At 40.8% G+C, this 27,243-nt stretch overlaps 1 protein-coding gene across 1 annotated transcript in view; it reads left to right on the top strand.

Annotated features, from left to right (window-relative positions):
- The window catches only part of ldlrad3 (low density lipoprotein receptor class A domain containing 3), a 73,939-nt gene that overhangs the window by 5,531 nt on the left and 41,165 nt on the right, over nucleotides 1–27,243 (top strand). The window contains exon 2 of the mRNA XM_044037047.1: nucleotides 18,077–18,223. Within this exon, the coding sequence (XP_043892982.1) occupies nucleotides 18,077–18,223 (147 nt within the window). The remainder of the gene's footprint in view (nucleotides 1–18,076; nucleotides 18,224–27,243) is intronic.

The raw sequence follows: 27,243 nt of genomic DNA, 5'->3' as shown, positions 1-27,243 counted from the left end.
CCAATTTTTTCTTCATCCACGGTGCCGCCTCAGAGAGTGACCCACTGTATGTGTCCCCTGTATTGCTTTTTCTGCTGTCAGACAGAGAAGGAACCCTGGCAGGCTGACAGCTGGCTCCCCTGCTGTCCCCAGTGATCAGCAGTCATTTGCTGTACTGCGTCTACAGCCACCGTGGCAGCCAGTGTGGACACTGACAGGCTATTTTGGTCTGAAATTCCAACATCCCTCTGTCAAACCAAACAAACCACTACCTTAAAGGTCAACAAAAACACAGAGAGAAACATGGATTATACCGGGCCATTTGTTGGTTGATCCCTTTCAAAATATTCAGCTAGTGGTTTCTACATAGTGGAGTCTAAATTTTTATTGGATTTGTCCCTTTATGTCTGAGATGAATATGACTTTGAAAATAGATGTTTGGATATTCAAATAATCAATGCAACTCTTAGACAATGCAAATGACTTTGTGTACCCTATACCTTGAGGTTATATGTACCAGGTTAGATGGTAACAGGTTAAATGTCTAGAATAGTTTCTCCATTTACAGATCATCCTCTATTTCAGTGTCTGTAGCGATTGATGTGCTGCACTAAGCTTTCATGTAGACGTTCCTTCAGGCCCAGACATAATTGTTTTGCGATCGCAATTTCAGCATTCCAGTGAGTGACCGAACTTCATCTTCTGGCTTCGGATGCTGTAATTGGATGCAATTTCCCAAACATCTAATCATGGTAAAACAGCAACTTTGACTGAAGACTGACTGATTGCAATCACGCAGACATTTGTTTGTGTCTTTCTTTGTGTGCTTTGTGTGCATAGCACCAACAGCGTCAATATGTGATTGACAACTTTCTGACGTTCCTGTAAATATATTTATCAGCGAAATTAGACACATTTTAGGATAATAAACGGGGCCCTGTGGTGGGACACTTTACGGCTTGTAGTACACACAACACAACGGTTTAGGGCTGCAATGGGTCAGTGATAGAATCCAAAGACTTGGATTCACTGGCAAGAAGTGCTGGCTCATGAAACAATCCATTTACTGAAATGAAACTCACAGTTATAATTGAGGTGGCAGAGTGTGAAATTTCAGTAATGTGCAGAGTGGAATGAATTTCTTTTCTCCCCTTCTGAAAACTATATAACTGTGTCTTATTCGTCATAATCTTTTGCAGGTTTAAGTGAGAAAATGTCATGCCTTTCTCTGCCCTATTTCAGTAATCTAATACTGAGAGCAGTGGTATATAGCAATGCATCGCGGAGCAAGAGTAGAAGAGAGGTAAAGCCTCATTTCCTCTAGTGCCTCCCCATATCTCTAGGTAAAAGTACATGGGAGAGATGTGAATTTTGTGTTCCTATCATTGTGTGCTCACTGACACACATTTGATTTAGTAAATTCTTAGGTGAATTTCCAATCAAGGGACATAAAAGCTATTATGCACTTAGTGCTACATCTCCAGGCAAATGCATAAATAAACCAATGGGATCGATCTCAGTTCAGCCGTCTTGATATAATTGCCTATTTGTCGCAATTAATTTCAGAGCTTTGACTCGAGACCCCTTGATATTTATATTGAATTTCTCATTATTAAATACCCTAAAACCTACTCATTAAATGGAGCTGAATCAAAAGAATTAGTCTTTGTATAAATAGGTCAAGACAGGCAGGGATCATTTCCCTGTCTGTCTGAGGGAGAAGTGAAGTAATACAGAAGGTTAATGTGAGAAGAAGACATGACTCCACCTCTACCATGTCACAAACATGTCTTATCCCCTTGATCTCTCTGCCGCTTGCTTCAAGTGTGCACAGTCTTTGATTCATCTGTGCTTGTTTTCCTTCTTCTTCAGCAGAGATCGTGCCTTTGAGCTGCTGTGTGTGTTTGTGTGCTGTATGTATAAGATGCAGTGTGTGTATGCACAATATACATAAAGGGTAATCTTCCCTTGGATGGGAACCAGGGGAGGCGAGGTGCTCATCCTCACAGAAACTAATCACCTGATCCCGCCTGCTGTTTACAGAGGAAGTTGAGCCAGCCAAAATTAAATGCAAAGCCTATGTTAATTGCCTTAATGCTGCTTCCCTGTCAACCATGACTTGGCAGCAGCCCCCAGCACTAGGCCACAAAATGAATCCATTTAACATGTTCAGTGAATAACAAAGTTGACAAAAAGGTCCCTGCACCTCATGCTTGCATCTATTTTTAACCACTGATATTTTGTGGCAGACTGGTGCTATACAGTTCAAGAGGCTAGCACCCAAATGCAGTTCAGTGGTCAATAGTAGTTGTACTACCAGTACTAACAGGAATTAGGCTGGGGTTACAACAGGAAACAACAGGAGACTGGAATGAGGTAGAGTTGCCCAGACGAATGGCAGAACAGGGATGGAATACGATGCTGGTGTCAGCCTGGCTGCCAACTCTGAGACATGCCAACAAATGAGACATCAGCTGGGGTCCCTGATATAGTAGTAGACTGGATGTCAGCCGAAACGCCCAGTGCAAGTGTAGACTTGACATTGGTGTAGGACTCCTGACACTGGAGCCAACTGGATCTTGGATGGGTCAGCCAGCTCTGGATCTGAATGGGGACCTGGGTGTCGAAAGAAGGCTGTTCAGGGGTCTCCATGGTCAAGGTCAGGGCAAGCAGGATGGAGAGGAAAGCTGAAAATGCAAGTTGAGGACCAGCATAATAAAGGCCAGCATGCTGGAGGTTTGAAGGCCGAAGGAAAGCCAACGGGATTGCAGTTTGGATGCTTGCTGACTCTGGAGCATGCAGCAGGCAAACTATTAATTGAGACATCAGCAGAGGTTCACCGGACACTGGAGCAGGCCAGGGGCGAGCAGATTAGAGGGTTGCTAGCAGGCATGGGGCTACCTGTTACTTTTAGGCCTGAGAAACTCCTGAAGCCAGTTATGTGTAAGGAATTCCTCAACTATGGCTTGAAGGATTGCTCTTTGCATTCTTGTTTTGCTATTTACAATTTTTTGTTCTCTCTCTCCAAGGGGCTGTGTTAAGGAATGCAGGGTGGTGTTTCACAAAGAAGAAACTAAAGGGATTGTATGGGAGTAGCACAATTTAAAAGGAGGATCCAAGGAAAGAAACCCAATAACTGCTTTGTGGCAAGTTATTGAAGAAAAAAAGCCCAGTAATCCTGGTAAAATATCACAAGAAGAGCAGTATGGGCTGGCCAGTGAAAGTGGAGGTTTGTTTGTGTTTGAAGAGTGGGAGAGGGCAAAAGGTTCAGTCCTGCAAGCTAAGGTTATTACTAGGCAGAAACTATCACATTTGGTCTTATGTGTCAGAGATGAGACCTTTTGGTTTTCAATAAGCTAGCCCGACTATTTCTGTTAAGCTGTCAGCCAAATATGCGGAGATGATCTACAGTAGGTGTCTGCAGGAGTTACTAAGAATATTTAGCGATGAATTACTTAGTAGTAATTAGGCGAAAATGTGCAGAGAGGGATGCAACAGTGCTTTGCTTTTGTCCCTCAAGATGCTGCCATTTAAACACCTTTTTCATTTTAGGTCATGTTGAATGTAATATAATGTAGTTGTTTTTTTAATAAATTTCAAGTTTCCCCTTAACAACTGGCTAGATGTTGAAGAACTGCCTTATATTTTAGCGAAAGTTGTAAGTGACGTTCCGTGCATGTAGTCCATTGAGTCTTTCACTATGCAGAGTGCTCTAATGGGAAGCTGCAGGCCTAAAATTTGACTAATTTCTGATATGCCCAAGATGATTCCCCAGGCTGGCTGTCCTCTTCCAAAACTTAATGAAGGATTGGTGGAACCTTTTGAAGGCTTCAGTCAAGCTTTATATAAATGTTCAGTGCAGTCTAGAGACTTTTGATGTCCTGCACTGTAACAGTGTCTGTTGTCCATGTAGCCTCAAATAAAGCTGCCAAAGCCTTACAGTGTAGACAGGACCAGGAAGGCACATCTTAAACTCATGTTTTTCCCCACCTCTATCTAATCCACCATGGGTCTGGAGCTCATCTTTCCTGAAGCAGCAGCACATCAACTGCTTTTAATGGATTATAATAGTTTCCTCCTTGACTGACCTCTGCAGACACACACGTAGACAATAAATATTATGGCCACAGGCAAGTGTACATGTACATGCGCCTCCATGTTCAAGGACGGACATAATAGGACATACGGTCACTTTAAAGACACCCTGTGAGTTTATTTTGCGCACACACTTACACACACACTCATGCATATTGCACACATCAGCACATCATGCACATTAAATCACCTGATCAGCAAACCTCTAAAGCAGCATCGTTCGAATATTTTTATTGGAGCGAAGAACAGGCATCAGAACGACTGACTCAAATGGAACAATTTGAAAGTAGATGCTGATGTTGTCCTGGGGGAAAATACACACACGCTTCAATGCTGAGCGTGAGCCTGATATGGACATCAAAAGTACTGAGCTTCTGGAGTGAAGGAGGAAAATGTTGGCTTTCATAATACAAGCTCTATGAAAGTGTGAAGCTTTTTCTCATTCTAGCGTGAGAGTACATTTTAGCTATTACCATGACAGCATTAAGGTCTTAGGCTCTAAGTGTGTATAACAGAATTATAGGTGTGGCTAATGTGGTTGATCTCTCAGAGAGGAAGTAAAGCCCTATATGGCAGCAGAGTGCAAAGATGGTGGCCGTCAACACTGCGATCATGTCAAGATTTGGATTTGGATGAATGATAGATGAATAATAAGAACAGATGCTATTTATGTACACTGTAGTCCACACCGATTCACATTGTAACCAGGGAAGGGTAGAAAGTAGGTACTGTGCCGCTCTGTTATCTAGTCAAACAAATGTGTTGGGTTGGGACTCGGTATCAGCAGATACTCAATAGTGAAAAGAGTGGATCAGGATTGTTGGCCAAAACCGCTGATCAGGGAATTCCTACTAATTAATACTGTAAGACTGTGTTTATCTATTTATAAACACAGTCGAGTAGATGAACACATGGAAAAAATACACTTTTATCTTGCACTGAGGGGAGAGAATGAGATTGGTATGAAGTCATTGATGTGGCAGTAATTGCTTGTTGGTCACCTAATGCTCTCTTGACCTTTCTCATTGATGCTCATGTCTTTTCCTGTCTCGTTACTTCTGTGTCTACGTTGGCCTTTACAAATAGCACGTAGACCCAAATGTTATTGGAATGACCTTTAGTTACACGATGAGCTGCCACGGTGGGAACCGTACACCTGCTACCTTTTGAACCAAGGCCTTGCATTATGACTTGTTACATTTCTGACTCATTACCATTCATTTGCATAGATATTATATCATACAGAGTAACAGAGGGACAGAAGGCAGACATAGCGAGAGAGAGAGAGAAAGAAAGAGAGAGAGATGAAGAGCACAGGACATTGGCATTATTTTCACCCATTCGCCCGTTTTCTCAATTTCTGTTCCTCTAATGCAGTCTTTGCACTAATGTTTTTGGCAGATATAATTCTTTCCCACCGTGTTTCAACCCCTGCAGAGACTCCATGGCCTGGCTACACAATTAGGAGTTCATTACTTGGTAATACACAGACTTGAAGACAGACAAAAAGTCTGTGCTTGTTTTTTTTTTTTTGTGCACCCATACTTCCATCATTTTATCACGTTCTCTACCCTGAGGCGCTTTTTAACTAAAAGCGTGCAATTTCTCTAACTTTTATTTCTTGCTTCTCTCATCATCTTCTCTTGTATTCTCTGCTATAGTTCAAACTCTCTGTGGTGCAGAATGAACCTGTGAATGCTAAGAGGGCTTAATTGTTCATTTTCCACTTCAAAAACATAGTTTTCATTAAATGAAATGTAACTTTTAAATACAAACACATTCAAACCATTGTCAAATTAGTTCCTACAATGCTGAATAATCGGTATACCAGTGTCTAGGTCACATGTTGCCCAATGACATTCTCACACAGGAACTGATTAATTTTATATTAAGACAGACAGAGGCAACAACAACATTGTTCTAGTAAAGCGAGACAGCTACAAACACGTTTCAGTCCGACAAGACACAAAGGAACGCCCAGGAAAAGTCTCTGAAGTTAATTCTGCAGCTTAAAAAACTAGGTTGTTCAGCAGTTTGATGGGATACATGTTTCTAAATGCAAACGCTTCCTCAGCTCTGAGAGTTTTGCTTGACAGAGCCAGATTTCAGATGAAAGACGTAGCATACAAATCATTTTACATCGTTTGTGTTCACAGAGACAAAACAGGGAAAATAACAACAATCGCTAATCAGTGCTGCTTTTAAGTTGCCTATCACGATCTTGCTTATCAACGCTGAAGCGCTGTACGATTGTGCTGTATGAGTGTTTTTTTTTTTAATTTTCTTATGAAGCATTTCTGGAAATATGATTCCTCTATTTGTAGTAGTTGTTTTTTGATGTTATGTTCCGAGCGTGGTGCTTTGTGACTAAAAGCAAAATGCAAAACATGAGCCTCTTACGCGTAATGAAAGGTCAAACCCTGGCATTTTTTTCCCTCCATGTCAATTTCTGCATCATTTCCCACAATCTGGCTGGCTCTACAGAAATGCCAATTTGCTCGGTAAAGGGTCTTGTGGCGTAATGGGGGATGTGCCGTTACTTCTGTGCTCTTACACAGCCACAGGGTGAAAGAGATGCAGGGGAGTGTTGACATTGAGTCTTGTGTCGCTGATGGGCTAAAGAAAAGAGTTGGAATTAATGGAATAAATGTTTGATAAATGACAGCAGACGCTTCCTCCTCAGGACTGATGAGGAATTCAAGCCTGTAAGAACACATGTATCTGATTGGCACTGTTTGCACCCGAGTAACCACCTCTGTGGTCACACTCTGTGTCCCGTCTTGTCATTTTTGTCTGCCCGTGTTCTTTTTGTCAGATTTTATGGGGTGAGTATAGCTTGCCAAAAACTTAATCTCATTTTAGTCATCGTTCTCCTTCTCCTCCTCATCCTCCACATTTCTATCAGCACCTCCTCTCTGTGAAGGTAATCCCAAGGTGATGTTAATAGGCTGGGATGCTGTTGAAAATGCCACTGTCATCTCATAAAGGATTAGATGGACAATTGCTTCCCTGAAACTCAAGCCAAGTGGGTAGAAGAAATGGCAACAAAAAGCAGGGGAAAAAAAGAAGCTTTTTGGAAAATACATTATACTGTCACGGCATAAGCATAATGTTACCTTCACAGTACCATGCTAGGTTTTATGTCCACATTATTGAGTTTCCATTGTAATTCCTTTAACGTAGGTTTTACTCTACATTGTAATTAACCGTAGATGGACTCATAAACATACACTGATGCTATGGGATTACAGGCTCAACGTAATGTGTGATCCCAGCTTAATCGAGGAGCAGTGTGTGATTAATGGGATCTTGTTATTCCAAGGCAGGCTAATTTGGCCAGTCATTGTTCCAAAGAAGCAAAAAGCAGTATAAGGCAGTTATTTCAAGGCTTATTTGATAAAAGAGAGGCTGCTGAATACATAATGAGGCCGACACTAATGAAACAACAGGTGCAGTGATCATGCTGCCAGAGAGCCGCGTGGTGTATACTGTATGTCCATAATGTAAGGATGCAGAAATAGGGCCAAGAAATACTTACCTTAATACATAAGAGGTAGTAGAAAAACACTGACATTGCAATATTGCCTTTCTGTTATGTTAGGTTGTGATATACAGTATATTCGATTATGAAAAAAATTCAACTCGCGTTAAAGCGATAACTAGCTGTAGGAGTGTTTGTAGCATCAGAGGTGACCTTATTCTATGGTGGAAAAACCCTGGATTTAAGCATTTACTGGTTATTGTTACATTCATATTGTTAATAAATCATAAAACATTGACAATAAGGCCTTAGTGATGGACATTATATGACTCTTGACACCATGTAGACAATTGGAATTTAATTTAATGAGTTATCATGACATAAAACCAAGGATCCTAGACTAACTAGGATCATTGGTTTTATGTCAAGTCTAAAGTGGCAGACCACCAACTCGGTCAACTCTGACAGGGAAGTGGGGCATTCAACGTCAATAAGCTTTATGGGAAAACATTTTTACATTGACACTATATCCTTCTTTACATCATGTTTCTACTTTTCTTCGCTCATTTTGATGTTATGGTTTTCAACTAGCAACGTTGGGTATTGCTAGTTGAAACTGGAGCTGTGTATAAATGTGCACATTAAGATGAGGATGCATGCTCAATATATTGTGCAGACCTGATTCTGCATATACATTAATAAGTTTTCAATTTAGTCCAAAAATGTGCATTGTCGCTTATGCTGATCTCCTTTTTCTCTCTCACTGGTTCTATTTCACACCACACATCAATAATGCAGCCTCTTAAACAAGGCTGATGTTTTTAATAGAGTTTGTTAGTGCTCCTCCCCTCTACATACCATTAGCTGCTGGGTGGCCACATCCCAGTGGGGGAGCCGTAGATTTACTGCTGAAACCAGAAATAAATGTGGCATTAACAGATATGTTATAGTTTTTTTCCCATTATCAAGGCTTTTTCATCCAAACCTCAATTCTGGAAAGCGCAAAGAACACAAAGAACTGAGCTGTGTGGTAGCTAAAGCGCAGCACAGCCATGCTGTAAAGTTCATATTCTGCTTGAACATATTTTGTTTGCATTTCTGCACACAGACAACAGAGGGCTTGTGCGGTGCTTCAAACCCCAGACAGCCTCATTCTGCACCACCAGTCAATCATCTTTCCAGGCAAAACCTGTGTAGTGCAGCTGGCTTTATTTTGTAGGGCGTGAGGGGCATGCGTGTGCGTGTGCGTGTGTCTGGGGTCTTGTGGAATAGAGGCTGTATGTTGTACCAGTCATGCTCTGTGAAGTCATAGTTATCCTTCAATATTTGGAAAGATGCCGTGAGCTGTAGGAGGTCAGAAAACTTTTGTTTGTTCTGGTGTGTTGACTGAAAACAGCACTGCGTTTGTGTCTAAGAAAGTCGATGCGGTGCAGAAAAACTAAAATAGTATCTGTGTTATATACACTCCTGGAAGATGATTGTGTGTTGATGTTGCTATATTGTCCTTATTTTGAGGAAGAGAATAACTCGGGAGCTGAGCACTGCTGCGGGCGATGCTGTTGAAAATTAACCACTCTCTATTTCTGAGGTTGGTGTGAAATACTTTTTTAGGTTTTCCCAGGGAAGTCAGCTGGCAGCAATCAGCCTGGTTGTCTTGATCTGGTCATGATATTTTGATTTTAGCCGCATAAAATGCCACATAACATAACTTTTCTGCTGCGATTCAAGTCCAGGCGTTCTAAACGTGCACCGCGTTTAGTGTATGATTGTTGTGCTTTAAATTCAGACGCTTAGGTGGATGGAGAAAGTCCCTTTTTTTTTAATAATGATCGTCTCCCCCGCGTGTTGGCATATGAGACGCTCGTGCCGTTAGCTGTGGAGACAAATGTGTGTGGTTTGGAAAGCATCGTACTGTGTTGCTGTTTGAATATGTAAGATGTCAGGGGAAAATCAGAGCAAGCACAGTGTACTCTGAGGTTATTGATGGAGGATACTTAAAATATATTTCATGATCCTCAGCAGCTACAATGCTGCATTTGTTTAGCTTTCTACTTATATATATACTCCTCCTATTCTCTGGATATTGCTCTCCGACTATGTTTATATATGCATTTAATAATTTAATAATTGTTTATATACAACAATTATTTGATTTATTGATTATTAATCAATTACTTACTTAATCTTCAACTATTTTGATAATTGAACTTTTTCTACATATTCTTTTATGGAGTTTTTATGGGCCAAACATATCCTCAATTGATTGAGATAATAATGGGCAGATTAATCAATTATGACAATACTCGTTAGTTGCTGCCCTAATCTCTATATGTGCATGACAACAATAAAGCATTTAGGTTAAATCTAGTATCTGTACTCTATTGGTAACAGTATTGGAAAATGTTGGTGGTGCATAATTGAAATAAACAGTCATTTCACAACTGTTTTAAAAAGTGTTTTTTATTCATGTTCAGCAATTTCATCAGATGCAGGAAAAACAAACAAACAAAAATCGACCCAAACGTTTCTGCATCCCATATCAGCTGCACTGGTTTCTTAAGCTCCGCATTGGCCATAGAAAAATCAATATCAGTCGACCTCTGGACACAACACTTACCTGCTATGATTGTTTTTGCCTCATATTTGCACAATGTTTCTGTGTTGTTGTTTTTATTTCGGTCCAAAACTTAACCAAAGTTTTGCTTCGTTCACTCAAAAACCCAATCTTTACCCATCGGACATTTTGTCGTGATAATTACCGATACTTATCGATACGTGTTAAATTCCTTTATACTTTGACAGCCATCACTGATCTGTTGGGTCAGTGACATCGGTCTCTCAGTCTTAGGGATCTATAAACGAATTTAGAAGAATCCAATGAGGAGCCAGAACACACAAAAACAGTCGTCTCTGCTCATGGGTTGGATCAGTGTTTCCCCTCCAGAACTGATGTTAATATTGCCAGAACCTTGTTATTCTTGCCCACTGATTCCATGCATTACTGCCCTTTTCTTAATCTTTTTCCACATTAAGGCCCTGCTTGCTCTGTTGCTCTGTGCTTATGTTGTCCTGCCTGCTTATGTGTGTGTATGTTTGCCTGTCTGGTAGCAGGGTGTCTTCAATTAATTCAGACCAGGTTCTTTATACTTGTGCTTTATTTATAGTGGGTGCTTCAGTGAGCATGAAGGAACAGTATGTTTCTCTGAAACCCCTCTCTCTCATACACACACACACACACACATACACTGGTTTCCATGACTTCACAGGACATTGTATTGACTTGCATTCATGTCCTGGAGAGAACCTGAGCCTCACTTTAAAACATGTCTTCGCCTTAAAATGTAGTAATTTGAGTTCCCATAATGTGACTGTGTAAACAGATTTAGATCCCCACAACATAAGGAAGACCAGGTACACACAAAATCAAAAAGAATGACCTCCACTGTCTTGCTTCACCTCAGAATCCTTTGTATAGCTGACTGTGTGTGAAATTGCACAAACACACATTGAGGTATATGTATATTTTAAGCACTTTACCTCAGATGTCTGTAATATTTTACTTTTTAAAACCACAGTTCACTGTTTAGTTTCTGTGTTGTTTTTTCAGTCAAAAGGAAAAAAAATCAATACACTTTGAAGAAACATTGTGGCCATAAAAGTCCAAATATGGAGACTCCTGGAATATTTTTTTTCAATCCCACCGATTCATCAAATGATCATAATCAATAATCACTGTAACATTTAGCTGGCAGTAGGTAGTTATTGTAAAGGTGAATCAAATCATAAACATAATGAAACAAATACAAATCATGGATTAAAGGTATGATGTGGAAAACAGTTACTGCAGGAAGATCCAATACATCATGTGCGCGGCTATCTGTTGATGTATGGTGGCTTTTGTTGCCGCTTCAATTCATTATTGGGAATAAAATCTGTTCACTCATTTGCTTGCTGTATTGGCTGTTTCTGCTGTTTTTTCAGTACAGCAAAATGAAGGAAACACTCTTTATGGTGGGGCAAATTAGACTATGGCAGGAGATGAGAGACACTGTGTAAAAACCTTTTTTAAACCACATCATCCAGCCCTACCATGAACCTGAAAGATAGTTTTTATTCCATGCTCGGTTGAATCGATTCTCCTCTCCTTTACACTCCCAACACAAGCCCATATATTTGTATTGACTCGCTGTGCTGTAGTGTGACATGACCTGCTCCTTTTCGTCTTCAAACAGAATTACGTGTAATTCAGTTGAGACTCCTTCACCCTGCGTGGGGTGTTACCGGGGACAAAAAGCTGAAGTCAACAGACAGCTGTAGAAAATGTTGGATTATTTCATACCGCGACGCCTCCTCTGTAGCCTCGGTGTGACTTCTCGCTTTCTCAAGCAATCAATTTCTTTTTTTTTTTGTGCAGTTTTTTTTAATCTGAGGCTCAGCCTTTCACCTGCAGGATCATCGATGCAGGTCACATACCTAAACTTGCCAGGGATGATGGGCAGCAGCAGCAGCTAAGACAATATCCATCTGAGATGGATTTCATATCACTGACCTTTCATTCACAGTGCACAGGGAATAGAATTTGCTGTGGGCAGCTGCAATAAAGAATCTGAGCACAAAATAATATGATGTTACTATCCACCTCTCTGTTTCTCTTTTATTACCCCTCAACCTTTTCTCTATGTGCTATGTTACACTGGTCTGGCTGTATCCTGATCTTCCTTCCCTTTTCTCCCCCCCTTCATCTACTCATCTTTTCCTCAGTAAGCTGTCAGTATTTTCTTTTCCCCCCTCCATACGGATCTATTTTTTTATTGCATCTTTTCTTCCCACCACATTTTTCCCCCTCCACTATCTATTGCGTGTACCAGGACAGCCCAAGGTGCCGAAATACCCCAGGGGGTCCTATAAGGGATATATATATACTTTCAAATTTATTAAATTTTCAGTAGCCCCTTGTTACGACAGTGTGTTATAGATTTTATAGCCAAATTAGCTGTCCAGTGTTGTGGTGGTATGCTGACATTTGGTATGAAAATATTCATAAGACCAGGGAGATGGTGGCAGATGTGGGTGGCTGGAGCGTGGGCCGCTTGCTTGGCCTGTATTTGCTGCATATTCAGAGGATTGCATACGGTGCACTGAGTCTCCTGGCTGCCATTTCCAGAATCATTTATGTATGAAGTGTACCCATAAAAAAAATCCCAAGTATTAAAGTTGGACACTTGCCATTTTGTGCACTGACTGGATTCCAGCTCCCTCAAATGGACAATAGTGGTCAAAGAGATTGTATTGTATAATTCACAACCCTTTTAAGATATTGTGGATGCACTCATATCATTTCTGTTCCATACACACAATAGTTTACTTTCAGGATTTTATGACTTACGCCAAGGAGGTTATGTTTTTGGCTTTGTTTGAATGTTTGTTTGACTGTTTATGAGCAGCATAGCTCAAACTGTAATGGATGAATTTTGATGACATTGTTTGGAAATGTAGTTTATGGCCCTGGAAAGAAATGATTGTATTTGTTGTGCTAAACGGAGTGGCTTTGGTGGAGGCTTTCTCTAGTTTGTAATTGCAATATTTCTCTTTATTTTCTGCAATTGTGACATTCCTCAAGGTCTAATGTAACTGTTTTGGATAAATGTTCCCATTGGGGTCGTCATATAAATCGTTGCTTTGTTTAAAGCCATTAGGGTAAGCAAACATCTTTTGTCATAAAACATTTTCAAGGCTAAATGTTGAACTGTGTGTTATATGCACGTCCTTTGTTGCTTGCGTCTGGAAGAGTTGTTTTCTTTATGCATCACGACAAGACACTGCTGAGAAGTGGGGCAGAGCTAAAATTAGCAGCAGAGTGGTTTGATGCATCACTGGTCAAAAACTCCACAAGGTACAGTTAAAGTCACCTTCCAGTCAAGACTCGCTGAAAAATTCACCCTGGTGTCATCACTTAAGAACAGTTTGACACGTTTTTTTTTGGTTCTTAAACACACAGTATTAATGTCTGTCGCTACGTGTCTATGAACTGTCCAGGGTGTACCCCGCCTATCGCCCTATGTCAGCTGAGACCTCGGGTCGCAGGACCGCTCCTGAGAAATGTATGGATGGATGGCTACGTGTCTCACAATCTAAACATTAAAAAAAATACCGTTTTGATGATAGCAATTTTGGGAAGTATTGTCCCAAAGTATCCTTTGGTTCCCTTGTGCATTAAGAAAACATTAGGGGTGTCATGATCTCGATTGTAAATTAAATATAGATCAAAAGAACCACGTTACGACCTTCGAAAGCAAATGTGGAATTGAGGATTTAACCACGCCCCCAGTGTGACGTCCTGTGATGTGTGATAATGTTACTGGAGGTCAGTGCAGATTTTGTGACCTTAACAACAGATTGCTCGACCTTCAGCGCAACACAGAGCTCCACGACTCTCTATGACTACTGTTCGTCTTATACTTTGTAATAAATATTTAAATTTGACAGCAAGGCCTTAGTGTGGTACATTGCAAATATTAATCATGACACCATGTAAACAATCGAAATGGAAATTGAAAAACTGAATGAATTATCATGACATAAAAAGTCCAAAGTCTAAAAATGGCAGACCCAGGTGGAGAATTGAGGACATAAAAAACAACATCACTTCATTTTAGTTATTAATACTGTTTATTCATGTATACCGCAGCATAGTCACACAGCAGTTTGCTTATATGCTGCCTGTGACTCTGCACTGAAAATATTGAAAGAATATTTGAAATGTAGCTTTATTGTTATTCCAGACCACTGGGAAATTAGACTCGTGTTTATGCAGGAAGTTCCTTCTTATTTCAAATTAAATTCAGCGAGGAGTGGAGCACTGTGCATACGGGAGCCGCAACTACAGCTGAGCTGAAACGTGAACCTGTGAAACTCTTGAAGTTTTGCAAAGCAGAAAATGTAACTGCTAATTAAAAGGAATGTCATTTTTTAGTTTATTGGTCTAAATTGGGATGCATTTCTTATTTGTCTTGATAACCAATGCTTTAAATGTAACATGCAACAAACCAATTAGTGGGGTGCCTCACTTTTATTGTAAAAGCCAGGTGCACTTGCATTATAGAGGATTGCTGTAACGGCAGATATGCCAAAGAGCAATGCATCACTCAGTAATACCTCTAATGCGGCAGCAGCACCTCACCTGGTAGACCTGGCGAGCTCCACACTCTTTCACATTTATCTGTGCTGTCTGCTAAAGCCTGCAAAAAATATCTTGCCTCTAAAGGCTCCTCATCTTAAACCAACACGCCCAAGAGCATTCAAAGGGATTCGAAAAGTGTTTTCTACAGCAACGATGTGGATGCTGGATGGGGAAAATGACAACTGCAACAGTTATGGTCACGACAGAGAGACAATAGGAGATGTAGTCAGGATCCATGGTGTGGAAAATCATTGGATAGCTTCTTACAGTATGTCTTGATTAAAGAAATGCTGACATGTTTTCATTAGGAAATGAAGCTGCAAAAAACCATGGTACTATTGTGATAGCCAGGATATCAGAGGACTGGTGTTAGAGACAAGGGTAAATGGGCTACACTTCTCCTTACAAGATACATAGGCGGTATCCCTGTTCTCCCTGCATTAGCATCTCCACTTCTTTCCCACACTCACTGTGTGACCACTGTTATACACACCAGTGTTTTACAGCTGTGGATAATACACAATGGATGTCCAGGCACCCGATCCCAATTGCTCCGCGGTGCAGTGGGCAGTACTTATCAGCGCAGAGCTTTGTGTGTGTGTTCACTGTGGTGTAGTAAGGATGGGTTAAATGCAGAGGCCAAAGTCTGTGTGTACAAAAATATTTAATTCTAATTTATACATCACTCGATTCAGTTATATCGTCATGACTCAAAATGCAGGCCACGTTGTACTGAGTGTAGCATTTGTTTCTGTACCCCCGTTTTTTCCACTACAAAATATAATTTTAAGATGATGTTAGAAATGATTCTGAATTCCCCTTCCAGTGATCATCACATAATTTATAGCATTTATTCAGCACTTCTCAACACAAGCCATAAAGATACTCACCAGACGGGACGTGCCGTCTACCGAAACATTTTATAGAAGGGATACACATTATTTGCACCCCCCAACCTCATGCCTTTTATTTTGTATATATATCGCCAAATTTGAGTCGCCAAGTTTAATCTCTTCCAAGTAAAGTTATGGGACACACACACATTATTTCAGACTCATTTTCTCACTTGCCATAAATTGTTTCCCCTCTCTAAAAGGCTCAGATGTTACCCTAACCGATTTTGTAGTTTCATCAATGCCAATGAGTTTTGGTCGCAAAATTAAGTAGGTTAACGTTAATTGTCTGTCCTCTTAAATGTTGACGATACGTTTACTCATTTGCGTACCTGATGATCAAGGAATCGTTACCTGTCCAAACATGACATGCAAAAAATAATAATCTAAATCTAATTTTATTTGGAAAAGAAGAAAGAAATGTTATTTGCTTGTGGCTCCTTTCAGCAACAAGTTGTAATGACCTTCATAGTCATATTTACTGTTGTCATAAGGTGGACTTTTTTCTCTTTACCTAAATGGTAAACCACTGAAAGTATTAAGGCTTATTACCGTATTGATGGAATGACAAGGGCATTGGGATGAGTTGTGGGGAGACTGCCAAAAGAGGGACTGGATGTGAGAAGTGTTGTAAAGGGGAGTTTGGCAGTATTAAGGGCTCATGGGAAAAGATAAGCTGTCTGTCAAACACACGCACACACACACACACAACGAGTCCTCAGTCTCTGTCCTTTTTCACTTTCTCGCACAAGGTCTCAAAGCAACTCTCCAATTAACCTGATGCCGCTCAAACAACCAGCAAACTGCTGGCACTTTGAAGTCATTTCCTGCTCCAGTTTCTTTCTTTGAGAATGTGAATGGACATTTCTGCGGTTGTTTATCATGGCGAATCGTCAACACCGTTTGGATTTAATGTGAACTTTACCCTCGTGAGTTAGAGCAGCAGCTATCTGCCCGTTTGGCGTGAATGATCTGTTACATATAGTGCTGGACAATGCAGTTAACGTTTGCAGGGGAAGGATGATGTACAGTAAGAACAGATGACTTCCTCTGCTGCACTGTGGGAAGTGGCCATGTGTGCTAACTGAATATCAACTAACTGTTCGACCAGTGATCTCTGGTAATGAATTCAAAAACATTCAAGGGTCACAGCTTTCCACTTGTATCGGAACAAAAATTGATCACTCAGTAATGAATGCCTCCAGTCCTTGTTAAGGTGTCTGTAATCGTTTAGTGTAGAAAACAATCCCTTTGTTTTGGAAAAAAATGGGAAAAACAGAAACAACTGTGTTGGATGTTTTTGTATCTGTATGGCATCTTAAATTTCACCTTTCTTTGGGGGCGTGATTTGTTAATTAAAATATCGATATTTGCCCTGGCGTATCGATTATCGATGTATCACCAAATCGATATTCTCACCCATCCCTGCATAGTGTCAAACCTCAGCTAAAAGGCCATGTTTCATACTCCAGCCTATTAAGCCACAGCTGCACTTAGAATGGCCATCGAGGACATTATTATAGTGTGTTCAACTGTTAATCGCATAACTGTTCACTTGACAGGCTTCGAACCTAAACGTCCGCTTTCACCCCATCTCGCGTGGAGGAAATAAGGCCGCCCCCAAATTACACGTTTGAATGTTCTTTTTTAAAAGAATATGCCAATGTGTACAGTGTCAACTTTGGCTTTGGTTGGATAACAAATGCAATCTGTGTGATTGTCTGTTAATCACAGAATGGGGGTTGCTCGACAGTCTTCATACTTGTCCCGTGACTTACTAAGGGCACCAGTGTGAGCAGTGACGAATTTGACATTGTTTGCATAATAAATACTAGTATTACTAAAGTCATTGATCATAAGCAGCAACAAACAAAAGAACAAGTATGGTTGCACCCTCCTCTTCTTCTGTGGTGACCTGGACTTTTACATTTTGCACCTACTGCTTATCTCAGTGTACCAACACCCAATATTTGCTAAAAAGCAATGGGAATGTGCTTTCTCTTTGACCATTTTTTAGCATTACCACAACTACAGTATAGAGAGACAAGTGTGTGTCTGTGTGTGTTATGTATCCGTGACAAACTGTGGATATAGACACTTTGTATGCGAGTGCTCATTTTGCATTTGTTTATCGTCCCTATTGTGATACATATACAGTGATACAGTGACACATGTGCCCACAATGCTGTCCTAAAAAAAACAAAAACTGTTTGTGTATTCATGGGCTCGTCTCCTGTTTATTTACCTGCAAACTGATAGAGCTTATGAATAGAGCACTGAAGGGAGATAATGAAGGTCTTCTATTTAGACTGTTTTGACAAATATCGCTGAAATGCGAAATCCATCTGCACCTGTCTGATTTCTTTATGGAGTAAGAATGTAATAGTCTGTTCTCTTTCTTCTTGTCCTCCTCTCCCCCTCTTTGTCTTCTCCCTGTTTATCAATCAGAGAGCCAGCTGCTTCCAGGGAACAACTTCACCACAGAGTGCAACATCCCTGGAAACTTCATGTGTGGCGATGGGAGGTGTGTACCTGGTGGGTGGCAGTGTGACGGATTGCCCGACTGCTTTGACAGGAGTGACGAGAAGGGCTGTCGTAAGTCCAGTTTTGATTCCATTGTCAAATCTATTTAAAGAGTTTCGCTGTGCCTTGAAGCATTGTGTCCTGTATCGTCAATTTAGCCATGTCTCTTCAGCTGCTGAAGTTGTCTCTCTGTATTGCAGTCAAAGTTGTTTCCTCCTTTCCCTATCCATGCAGCCACAAGGGCCATTTAAACCCGATTCTCTGCCAGCTCAAATGAACCGCCCTCCTCGATCCTCTGTTCCCTCTCCCTCGCAGCGGGCACCTCTCTTCTTCTCCTTCTTGCTGAAAAACCCCTTGGCCCCAGTTTAGCACCGGGGCGAAACTTAATACCATCAAAGCAAAGGCCGATTACTTCTGTGCGCAGGAATAGTAGCTCATGCATAATTCTGCTGAGCAGCTACAGTAACGGTTCAGATTTGGTGCTCACTGTTAGTCGGGTTTGATGTTTGTGGTCTGCTGCTCCTCCTTCACCTCTTTTTGTCTTAGCCAGAGCTCCGGGATTGCTGATGAACATTGACTTTGAGGCCCTGCATCGCGGGATGGAAACCCCCGTCCTTTGATATATGGCTCTGTAAATGTCTTGCACACCCATTTTTAAACCCATTAGATTCCGCCCCTCGTCTTCTCCTCTGATGATTTCTGGCTATTGGGTTTATTTTGCTTCACAGAGGCTTGTTTTCAATTACAAAAACAATGCAGGGATGTTTTTTTATTCCACTGTTTTTTCTGCCCCCAAATAACCACAACCCTTCTGTCATTCGTCTCCATTGTGTTTTCTCTCCCCATTTTTTCCGTTTGCCTTCTTGACAGCTCATCAAATAAGCAGACTACTACTTTAAGTTAAACTTTCATCGGAATTACTTTGATTAACTGTATGTTTTTTCACATTTACTGTTGACATTGATGTAAGTCTTTTAAAATAAGATCCAGTGATAAGGTAAGCTATGTAAGGTATGTTTATTGACACCTAGTTGGGGAAATTCAAATTGCAGCACACTGTGGAGCAATTAGCAAAATGTAATAAAATAGAAATATCAATATAAATAACAACAGAAACAAAGAGTAGACAAAATACTGGATAAATAAGATAGAAATGTAATAGAAATACTACATATGTGATAAGAGTATTGATGAAATTCTGATCTTTCTGTGACCTTAAACTGTCGCCATGAAAACATGACGTACATTTTGTACAAATTACGTCATCATTACAGCAAATATTATCATTTTAACTAATGCAGTTTGTTATTTTCAAACAAAATTAGCTACCTATACTGCTTTAGATCAAAGCAGGCTTTCATGAAGCGTCACTCGGCCTCAGCCTCTCCGATGGTCAGAGGACTGCATGCGTTTGTTGTTGATGTCGGCGTTATCCGTTCTGGCAGAAGTGGGCCTTATTATCCTCAAAGAGATAGGTAGTTGTCAGTCGATATCCCCGGCGACTGCCTCGCAGAAATCCCCAGATGAACCTGTGGCTCCATTAGTGGTTTTGGAGGGACAGACTGAGAAACAGAAGAAAGGATGGCAAATGAGGGAGAGAGGGAAGGAAAGGAGGGAGAGGAGGGCTCATTACAGCAGCTCCAGAAGGAGTTCTGTCAGAATGTGTATTATCTGAGAAGAACACAATGCCTGGAAACTTTGAAACTGCAGCACTGGGTTCTCAGCACAGTCATGATTAGTCACCCCCTCTCAGAATATACACACACTCTCGGTGTAGACAGTTACACCAGTGGTTTGTTTCAATGACAGATTTCTCAGAGAATGGCTTTAATTTTGTGAAGTAGCGCCATCAGACTTCAATATAACTAAGTACGAATTCACACTGGATGTCTGATAACGTACAGTAAGTGCACTCTCCCTCGCAATCACAGATATCACTGTTAAGGCAGGAAGTTGACCATTACAGGGTATTCAATTTCCTCTCTTCTGTAATATGAGCTGTTGGCTTCTTTTCCGAGGTTTTCAGAAGCCCGTGCTTTAATTGACCATTAAATTGGATTTTGACAGTTTAACTTTTGACCACTTTGTTCATTATTTTAGTCATTTTAAATATCGCTGGCCTTCAGTTTGTAGCTTCTCTCCTTGATTTCCTTTCTTTGTTAGGCATTGGTAATACGTAAGGAAATCATTTATTATATGTACATAGGAGCATACATATTCTCTTACTGCTCTTGCCTTGTGTCCTTTGCATTTTTCCCATGAATTTTCACAAGAAGGCACCTGTATTTATTTTGTATTTGGCCACCAGACTGTGCCACTGTGGGTGGTTTCAGTCTGAGGAACACGTACTGTATTCGGAGCATAAGGTAAAGACCATTTGTGGCAACATCATCCTCTGTCGTTACTGACAGTTTGGTTTTTGGAAACAATGTAGCTCAAAGAAAAACAAAAAAGTCTGCAAATTCCCTTTGTGAAACATAAAAAAATGTATTTACTTTTAAATCTCTATAAAAAATTTTAAAGCTTGAACACAAGATAGAAACACACGCAATAAAAAGCAAAAAGAGGCACTTAGGATGGCACTTTATAGCAGGTATTAATTTTTTACAAGCTGACCTCAGGAGTAGACCCCACTCTCTCTTTTCAACTTGTTTAATGTATCAGTGTCTTCAGAACAAAAGCATCCAAATCTGTGTTCAATTGGTTATTATGTTTGTTGCACATTCAATTTATTAATGAAAATAAACAACTCAAATTAGAGTTTGTTGTGATTAATCACAATAAATCTTTCATCTTAATACTGAAGCTTACAATAATTACAGACACTATTGATGAATAACATAAACATGTGACCTCCAGATGAAACATGCATGAACAGAAACACAAAACCCAGGCCAAACTAAACAATATGTTTTACTCAAAGATGCAAAGTCTGCAAATGACTGCAGCTTCTGGTCTTTTAGTAGTCATGGTTCTTACTCACAGAAGTCCAGAGTCTCCTGTATCATCATCTGTGCTTGATCTTCATGTTCAACCCCAACATGTTACATATTTGAAATGAACTGCACTGATTAACGTGTAGGTTTTGATAGTTTTAATTGACATATCATAGGTTCATATGGTGGCCCTGAAGTGTAAATCACCAACACAAATAGGAACTGAAACACAACAACATTAACTGAAACACAACAACATAGCGCGAACAACAGTGTCCAACTTGAAACAAATTTCACTGAAACCTTGTGTAACAGCATGTGCCTACCTTTTCCTTTGCAGTTAATGTTGTCGTGTTAAAGTTAATGTTGTTGTGTTTCAGTTAAAGTTTTCCTATTTGCATTGGTGACTTCAGGGCCGCCGTAGTTCCACCCTGCTACACTTCATAGTCAAGAATGTCTATCTGTATTGGTCAGGGAATATTAATTCACCCTAGTTTTTTGGTCTTGTGTGGTCACCTCTTGCACAAGGGCCATCTTAAGTCATGTAAATATGTTTTGCTGCCTCTTAAAGTGTCTGGGCCAAGGGAAGAGAGGCAAAACCTCTAGCCTCAGTCCTGCTGCATTTAAGATGCAGCTTATTGTATTACTGCCCTGCGGTGTGAGCGCAGAACCCTCTTCATATCCCTTTTATCAAGTAACATTTTTTATGGAGTGTAACCAATGATTCACTCCACGTGAATTAAACAGAATATTTAATGAAAACGTTTATTTTTTTCATATTTCATTTTATGCAATAGCTCCATCTGCTCTTTTCTGGTGTGCTTTTATGGGGTTGACAGCTGTAACGGTCTTAAAAGAAATGATTCAGAGACAGGCCGATGACTAATTCCTCACTCAAAAAGGTCAAAAATACCATCCTGCTCTCTGGTGTATATAACAACAGCCTGGGAGAGTATACGGACAAAATGGATACTGACACAGGAGAACAGGAGAGAGCTGACTGCACATACTGGGCCTCAGAGCCAGGATTATCCTCTTTGCCCTTGTCTGGGCTGAGCATGACCAGTCCAGAGAAGACAGACGCTTAGTACGAGTGAAAGGGTGGTCATCATGTATGAAGCAGGAAGTAAGGAATCAAAGTGGGGAGGGAGAGAAATGCCTTTCAGGGATGAGACACAGAGAGGAACAGTTCAAAGAAACGACTGCACTGAATGAGCAGTCCTGCGGGCTGAAGCTGTGGCATCTGTGTGGAAAAGGGAATCCAGAAATGTTCATGTATATACTCTAGCTTTAAAGGTCCAGTATGAAACATTATTGATTGAATATTCCACCAAATTGCTGCTTAAAATCAAAAGGATTTGGCTTTCACAATATTACAATAAGGCTTTTGTATGTACTTAAGGTAAGACTTCTGAGGCCACCATCTTGGGCATGTTTCCACAGCAACCCAAAGGGACTCACATTTTGCTTCTTTACGCAGGAGGTTTCTTAAACTATGGTGAAAGGCTTCGCCCATGCTTAATCCAATGTAGAAGAAAGAGAAAACAGCAGAGAGAGTGGTTGAGAGGAGAATCTTTTTGTGAATACATACTGTACATCCTTTCTGATTTGTGAAGGCCACCATAGTTCCCTGACTCACTAGAGAAAGGGAGCGGTGAGAAGAGGAGTCAGCCATTTGTCACACTCTGCAGTCTCGCCATTATATGTCAATAATTGAGCTTTTCCATTATGCAGTGCTAGCACTATTCCACTTGACTCTACTCTGGTTTTTTTTATGTACCTGGAACCAGGTGTTTTCTTTGGTACCTGCTCTGTGACGTCGACAGACTGTGAGCGCGTCGACGCCGGGAGAGTCATGAGTGCGATGTCTGACACGAGAATCAAACTGAATAATGCTGAGCTGAAGATCAGTTAAAGAGACTTGCCTTCATCTCCAACCTTCAGAGAATTCTGGTGTACTTAGTGACAACGCTGCCGAAAGCAAGCGATCGTGAGCCCAATCACAACCCTTCAGTCGTATTTTTCAGTTCAGTGACCGTGTCAGGCGGAGTCTGCGCTCCAATCATGCAGGAAGAACTAAGCAATTTGTTGAACCAATCTTTTTAATTAACTGATTCTAATGATTCAGTTCTCTGAAAAGAGCTGCTTAGGCCGTCACTGGTTTTTGTGTTTTGTGTTGCTTATAGACGTCACGGCAGTTTTGCACACACATGCTATGATGACCACGCTCACATTGAGGATGTACTGTGAAGTAATGGGAACCAGGGGATCTTAAAGAACAATAATCAGATTGGAAGACACATCCAAGGATGTGCTGCCTGCGACACATCATCAGTGACGTTCGTGACTTTGTTCAAGTATTTTGGGTCTTTCACTATCAGACACCGTTGATCACTTAGCAGGTCACATTTCCTGTAAAAAAAAAGGAGAAAGAAATTGGTTTTCACCATTAAGCAAATTCTCTTCATGCCATGGAATTTGCTGCAACGTCATATTTATTTGTACATCCTGTGCCCAACAATAGCTCTTACTCTACTCATGGCCTGTCATACTGTGGAGGAGACAGGGAAGACAGACAACTGGAAGCTCACACAAGGGCTGATGTTGTGTTATTTTAAAAGTCTATTAATACTTTATTAGAGTGAGGGATGTAGCTATTTACCTTACGCTGCATGTATTGATCTTGTTAGCTCTTCAAAACAATTAGGAGCGAAATAAATGAATTTCATTGTACTGGAGGGTTAGGGTTATTATCACATTATCAATTTCTGCAGTCATAACACACTGCCAAAAACCTGGAGCAACATCAATAGTGTTTTTTTGCTTTTTCTTTGTTATTGTGCACTGACCTCCACTGAGTGCCCGTAAGATATTAAGTTTAAAAAAAGAGGCTTATCTGCAGCACAGTTTGGCTTGTCAGCAGTGGTGGAAGGAAGTTAAAAAGACTCCTGAGACAGATTAGTTAGGATTTACATATTGAGGCCCAGACAGTGCCAGTTCTTAACCGAACCGACGGGGGGTAAAGGAAGGGGGTTGCTGTGATTAGGATGAGTGTGTGTTTATATGATAAGAGCAATGACCAATGCACTGATTGTAACACAGAGAGCCCTTTGCTGCTCACTGATGCACTGTGGAGGAAAAACGCAGGTGGGAATAGAGGAGTCTCTTGGTATGAGACTCGAGCTTGTCTCGATTTGTCTGTTATGTTGGCCAAGCTCAAAAAAACTGTTGACAGAGGAAAATAAACAGAAGAATTAAAGAAGAAAGAAAACTGAAAGGCTATGGATTTGTAATTAGAAAAGTAAGTAAAGCAGAGGAGGGTTTAATTGGACTTAGTTTGATGCATGTAATGTGCCTAGTGGTTGACTGATCAATAAGCTGGGGTAATTGATACCGAGGAACTTGGATCAAATACTGATTAGGCGGTTACTTACAGTCTTGTCGTCTCATTCTGCCTCTTGCTGTCTCGTTTTCTCTGTTGCGTTGGTTGCTGTCCTTGTTCCACTAATCGTCACAAATTAGCCAAACGCTTTCTTTCAAGTCATCAAAGGAACGGGAAACGCTTTCTTCTCATTTTTACTATAGAATGTTGGACGCTGTCAATTCATTTCAGTGAGTTGCTTTTTTGTCATGAATGAATTTTGCAGAAGGGCAGACTTTCTCACTGTGCCTCTGCTTCCGTCGCCTTTTATTGGAAGGTATTGGAAGACGTTTTCTGCGACGCGAACACGCCACACGTGCTTCCTCGTTAAGTACGAAGTAGAATATCAGTGCGTAGTGTAACTACTGTGCAGGGCTTGGACAGTGAAATGTACTGAATCATTATTTTGATCCCCAAGCCCTCTAGCCTGAAACAACCCTTGCCCTTCATGCTTACTCCTCAACTCCATTACCTATTGATTTCCTTCCCTCAGAAATGCTCTGCAAGGTCAGAGAAACCTTTGAAGACGCAAGCTGTCTTCTACACTTTCTCTGACACTCTTCTCTCTCTCCACTTTTGTCTTTCTATGTCAGTCTCTTCTTCCAGTCCTCTGCCAATCATGCATGCCCATCACGATTCTGCCTACCTGTGCCGAACAAGTGATTCTGTTCTCTGGGGAGCTAAGGAGAGGGAGAAAAGGGGAGAAGTGTGGAGAGGGACACACAGGTGCACATTGTGCCAGAGCAGAGCATACTGTGTGCAACAGGAACTCAGTTGTCAGTTACAGGCTGACATGAATGCCAAAGCCATGGGGGAGATGAAAACAGGGAGGAAGTGGCAGTAGTATTCTCATTCAACTGACTGAAGGAAACCCAAATATGGCTTAAAGGAGCAGTATGTAATAAATTAATTATACTAAGTCATAAAATGTCATCTGAAGTTGAAGGAACATGGTAAATAGAAATACTGGCTTCACTGTTGACGGTGAAGTCTGTATATTGACAATGACATTTGTCTTTTGTGGCCCACAAACTTTGTTTATGTTTTGGTTTGTTGCTTTGGTCTGTTACTCCACCCACTGCCACCCACCCAATTACACAGCTCATGGATCTTCGACACTGGGGTTGCCAGGAAAGTTACTCAAGCACAACATATTGCAGCGATGGCTCCGAAATTACGGGTGTTGCCAAGCCTATAAAGCCTCACTAAAAGTTAAAAATAAAATAAGTAAAAAAAATAAGGGTCTGCAGTGGAGATGTGTTAAAATATAGATGGTTCCCAAAGAGGTAAGCAAAAGAGAAAGCTCTCTCTGTCCCTTTTTCTAGCACACATCAGTAGTGGATGTTTTTACGGCTCGTTATTTCTGCCCCCCCGTCTTCATGGGATAATGCTTCGGTCGCACTCACAGCAGAACTTACTCTCAATCCCCAACTGTTGTTGATGTTAGGAAATTAATAATTAGAGTTAGTTTCATTTGCACACACGCCAATTAGTGATAGGGAATTTGACCTCTGCATTTAACCCATCCTTTTTACACACTAGTAATGAACACACACACACACAACACCCTGTCTGTTTTAGATGAACAACTTCTAAGCAAGTGAAAAATGAAAACATTTGGAAACTAAAGCAGTTCAAACCAAGAAACCGATCCACAGCTGAACAAAAGGAGACGGGAGATTAAAGGTTGGGTGGGAAGGCACAGGTGCTGGAGAGTATCAGCATCACCTGGAACAGAGGTGGAATTTATCATTCAACAAAGTCCTGGGTATTGAATAAACAGAATTATCAAGTAGAACTTAACAAGTCTGTTTTTACCATCTCCTCCACCCTCGGCCTGCTCCATCAAATTAATTTTTATCTTGCTCAGAAAACAGCTCAGCACAGACTAAAGGGCGTTACATCCCCGAAACAAAGCCAAGCACATTAGCACTCTCCTTCCAACAAGCACACTCTCTCTCTCTCTCTCTCTCTCCCACGTATGAATCTCCCTCACAAGCTTGCCCTTCGTGTGACTTTTAAGTTAATTTGGAAAACAAAATTAGGGTCATATGAATTCTGCCAGCGATAGAAGTGATAATGAGGATTCACATGAGGGAGGCGATGAATGAAGAACGTCAGAGCAATAACAGAGCTGTCGAGCCAAGCTGCTTAGCACATAAGATCAATGTCCATACGAAGAAGAAATTTGTGAGACTCTGTTGAAAAGATTTAAATAAAGGTCCTTGTGCATCTCAAGCCCATCGTTTACATGCAAGCGTTAAGTGTGTGACCTCATCTCTTTTTGCTAGTTTTGGTGGAGTTTCTGGATTGTATGTAAAGTGCTTCTACACAGATGATCTGTGCATGAATTAGTTTTGTATGTATTCGCCTGTGGTCAATTTAGAATGACCAATTTACCTAATCCCTATATTGCATGTTTTGTGGGCGGTGAAATCCCACGCACACACAGGGAGAACATGCAAACTCCCTGCAGAAAGGCCCTTGTTTTCTGATCGGGTCGCAAAGTTGGGTGTTCTTGCTGCAAAGGCAACTACTACATCAACCCTGGGGCCCAAGTGTTTCCCATTATTTAGATTTATCTAGGCAGTGTTAGCCCGCCAATGTCTAATTTGCTCTGCCACAGTTTCCCATAGCTTTATAGTTACTATAACGTCATAGATCTTCACTTGGTGTTTTGCTTAATTATTTGCAGCACTGGCTGTTTTGTGCTCCATTTCACCTGCAGTGGTCTG

This window comes from Solea senegalensis, linkage group LG10, assembly GCF_019176455.1.
Source record: "Solea senegalensis isolate Sse05_10M linkage group LG10, IFAPA_SoseM_1, whole genome shotgun sequence".
Taxonomy (NCBI): Eukaryota; Metazoa; Chordata; class Actinopteri; order Pleuronectiformes; family Soleidae; genus Solea; species Solea senegalensis.
The sequence above is the reverse complement of the archived record's forward strand: the minus strand, read 5'-3'. Positions and strand labels throughout refer to the sequence as shown.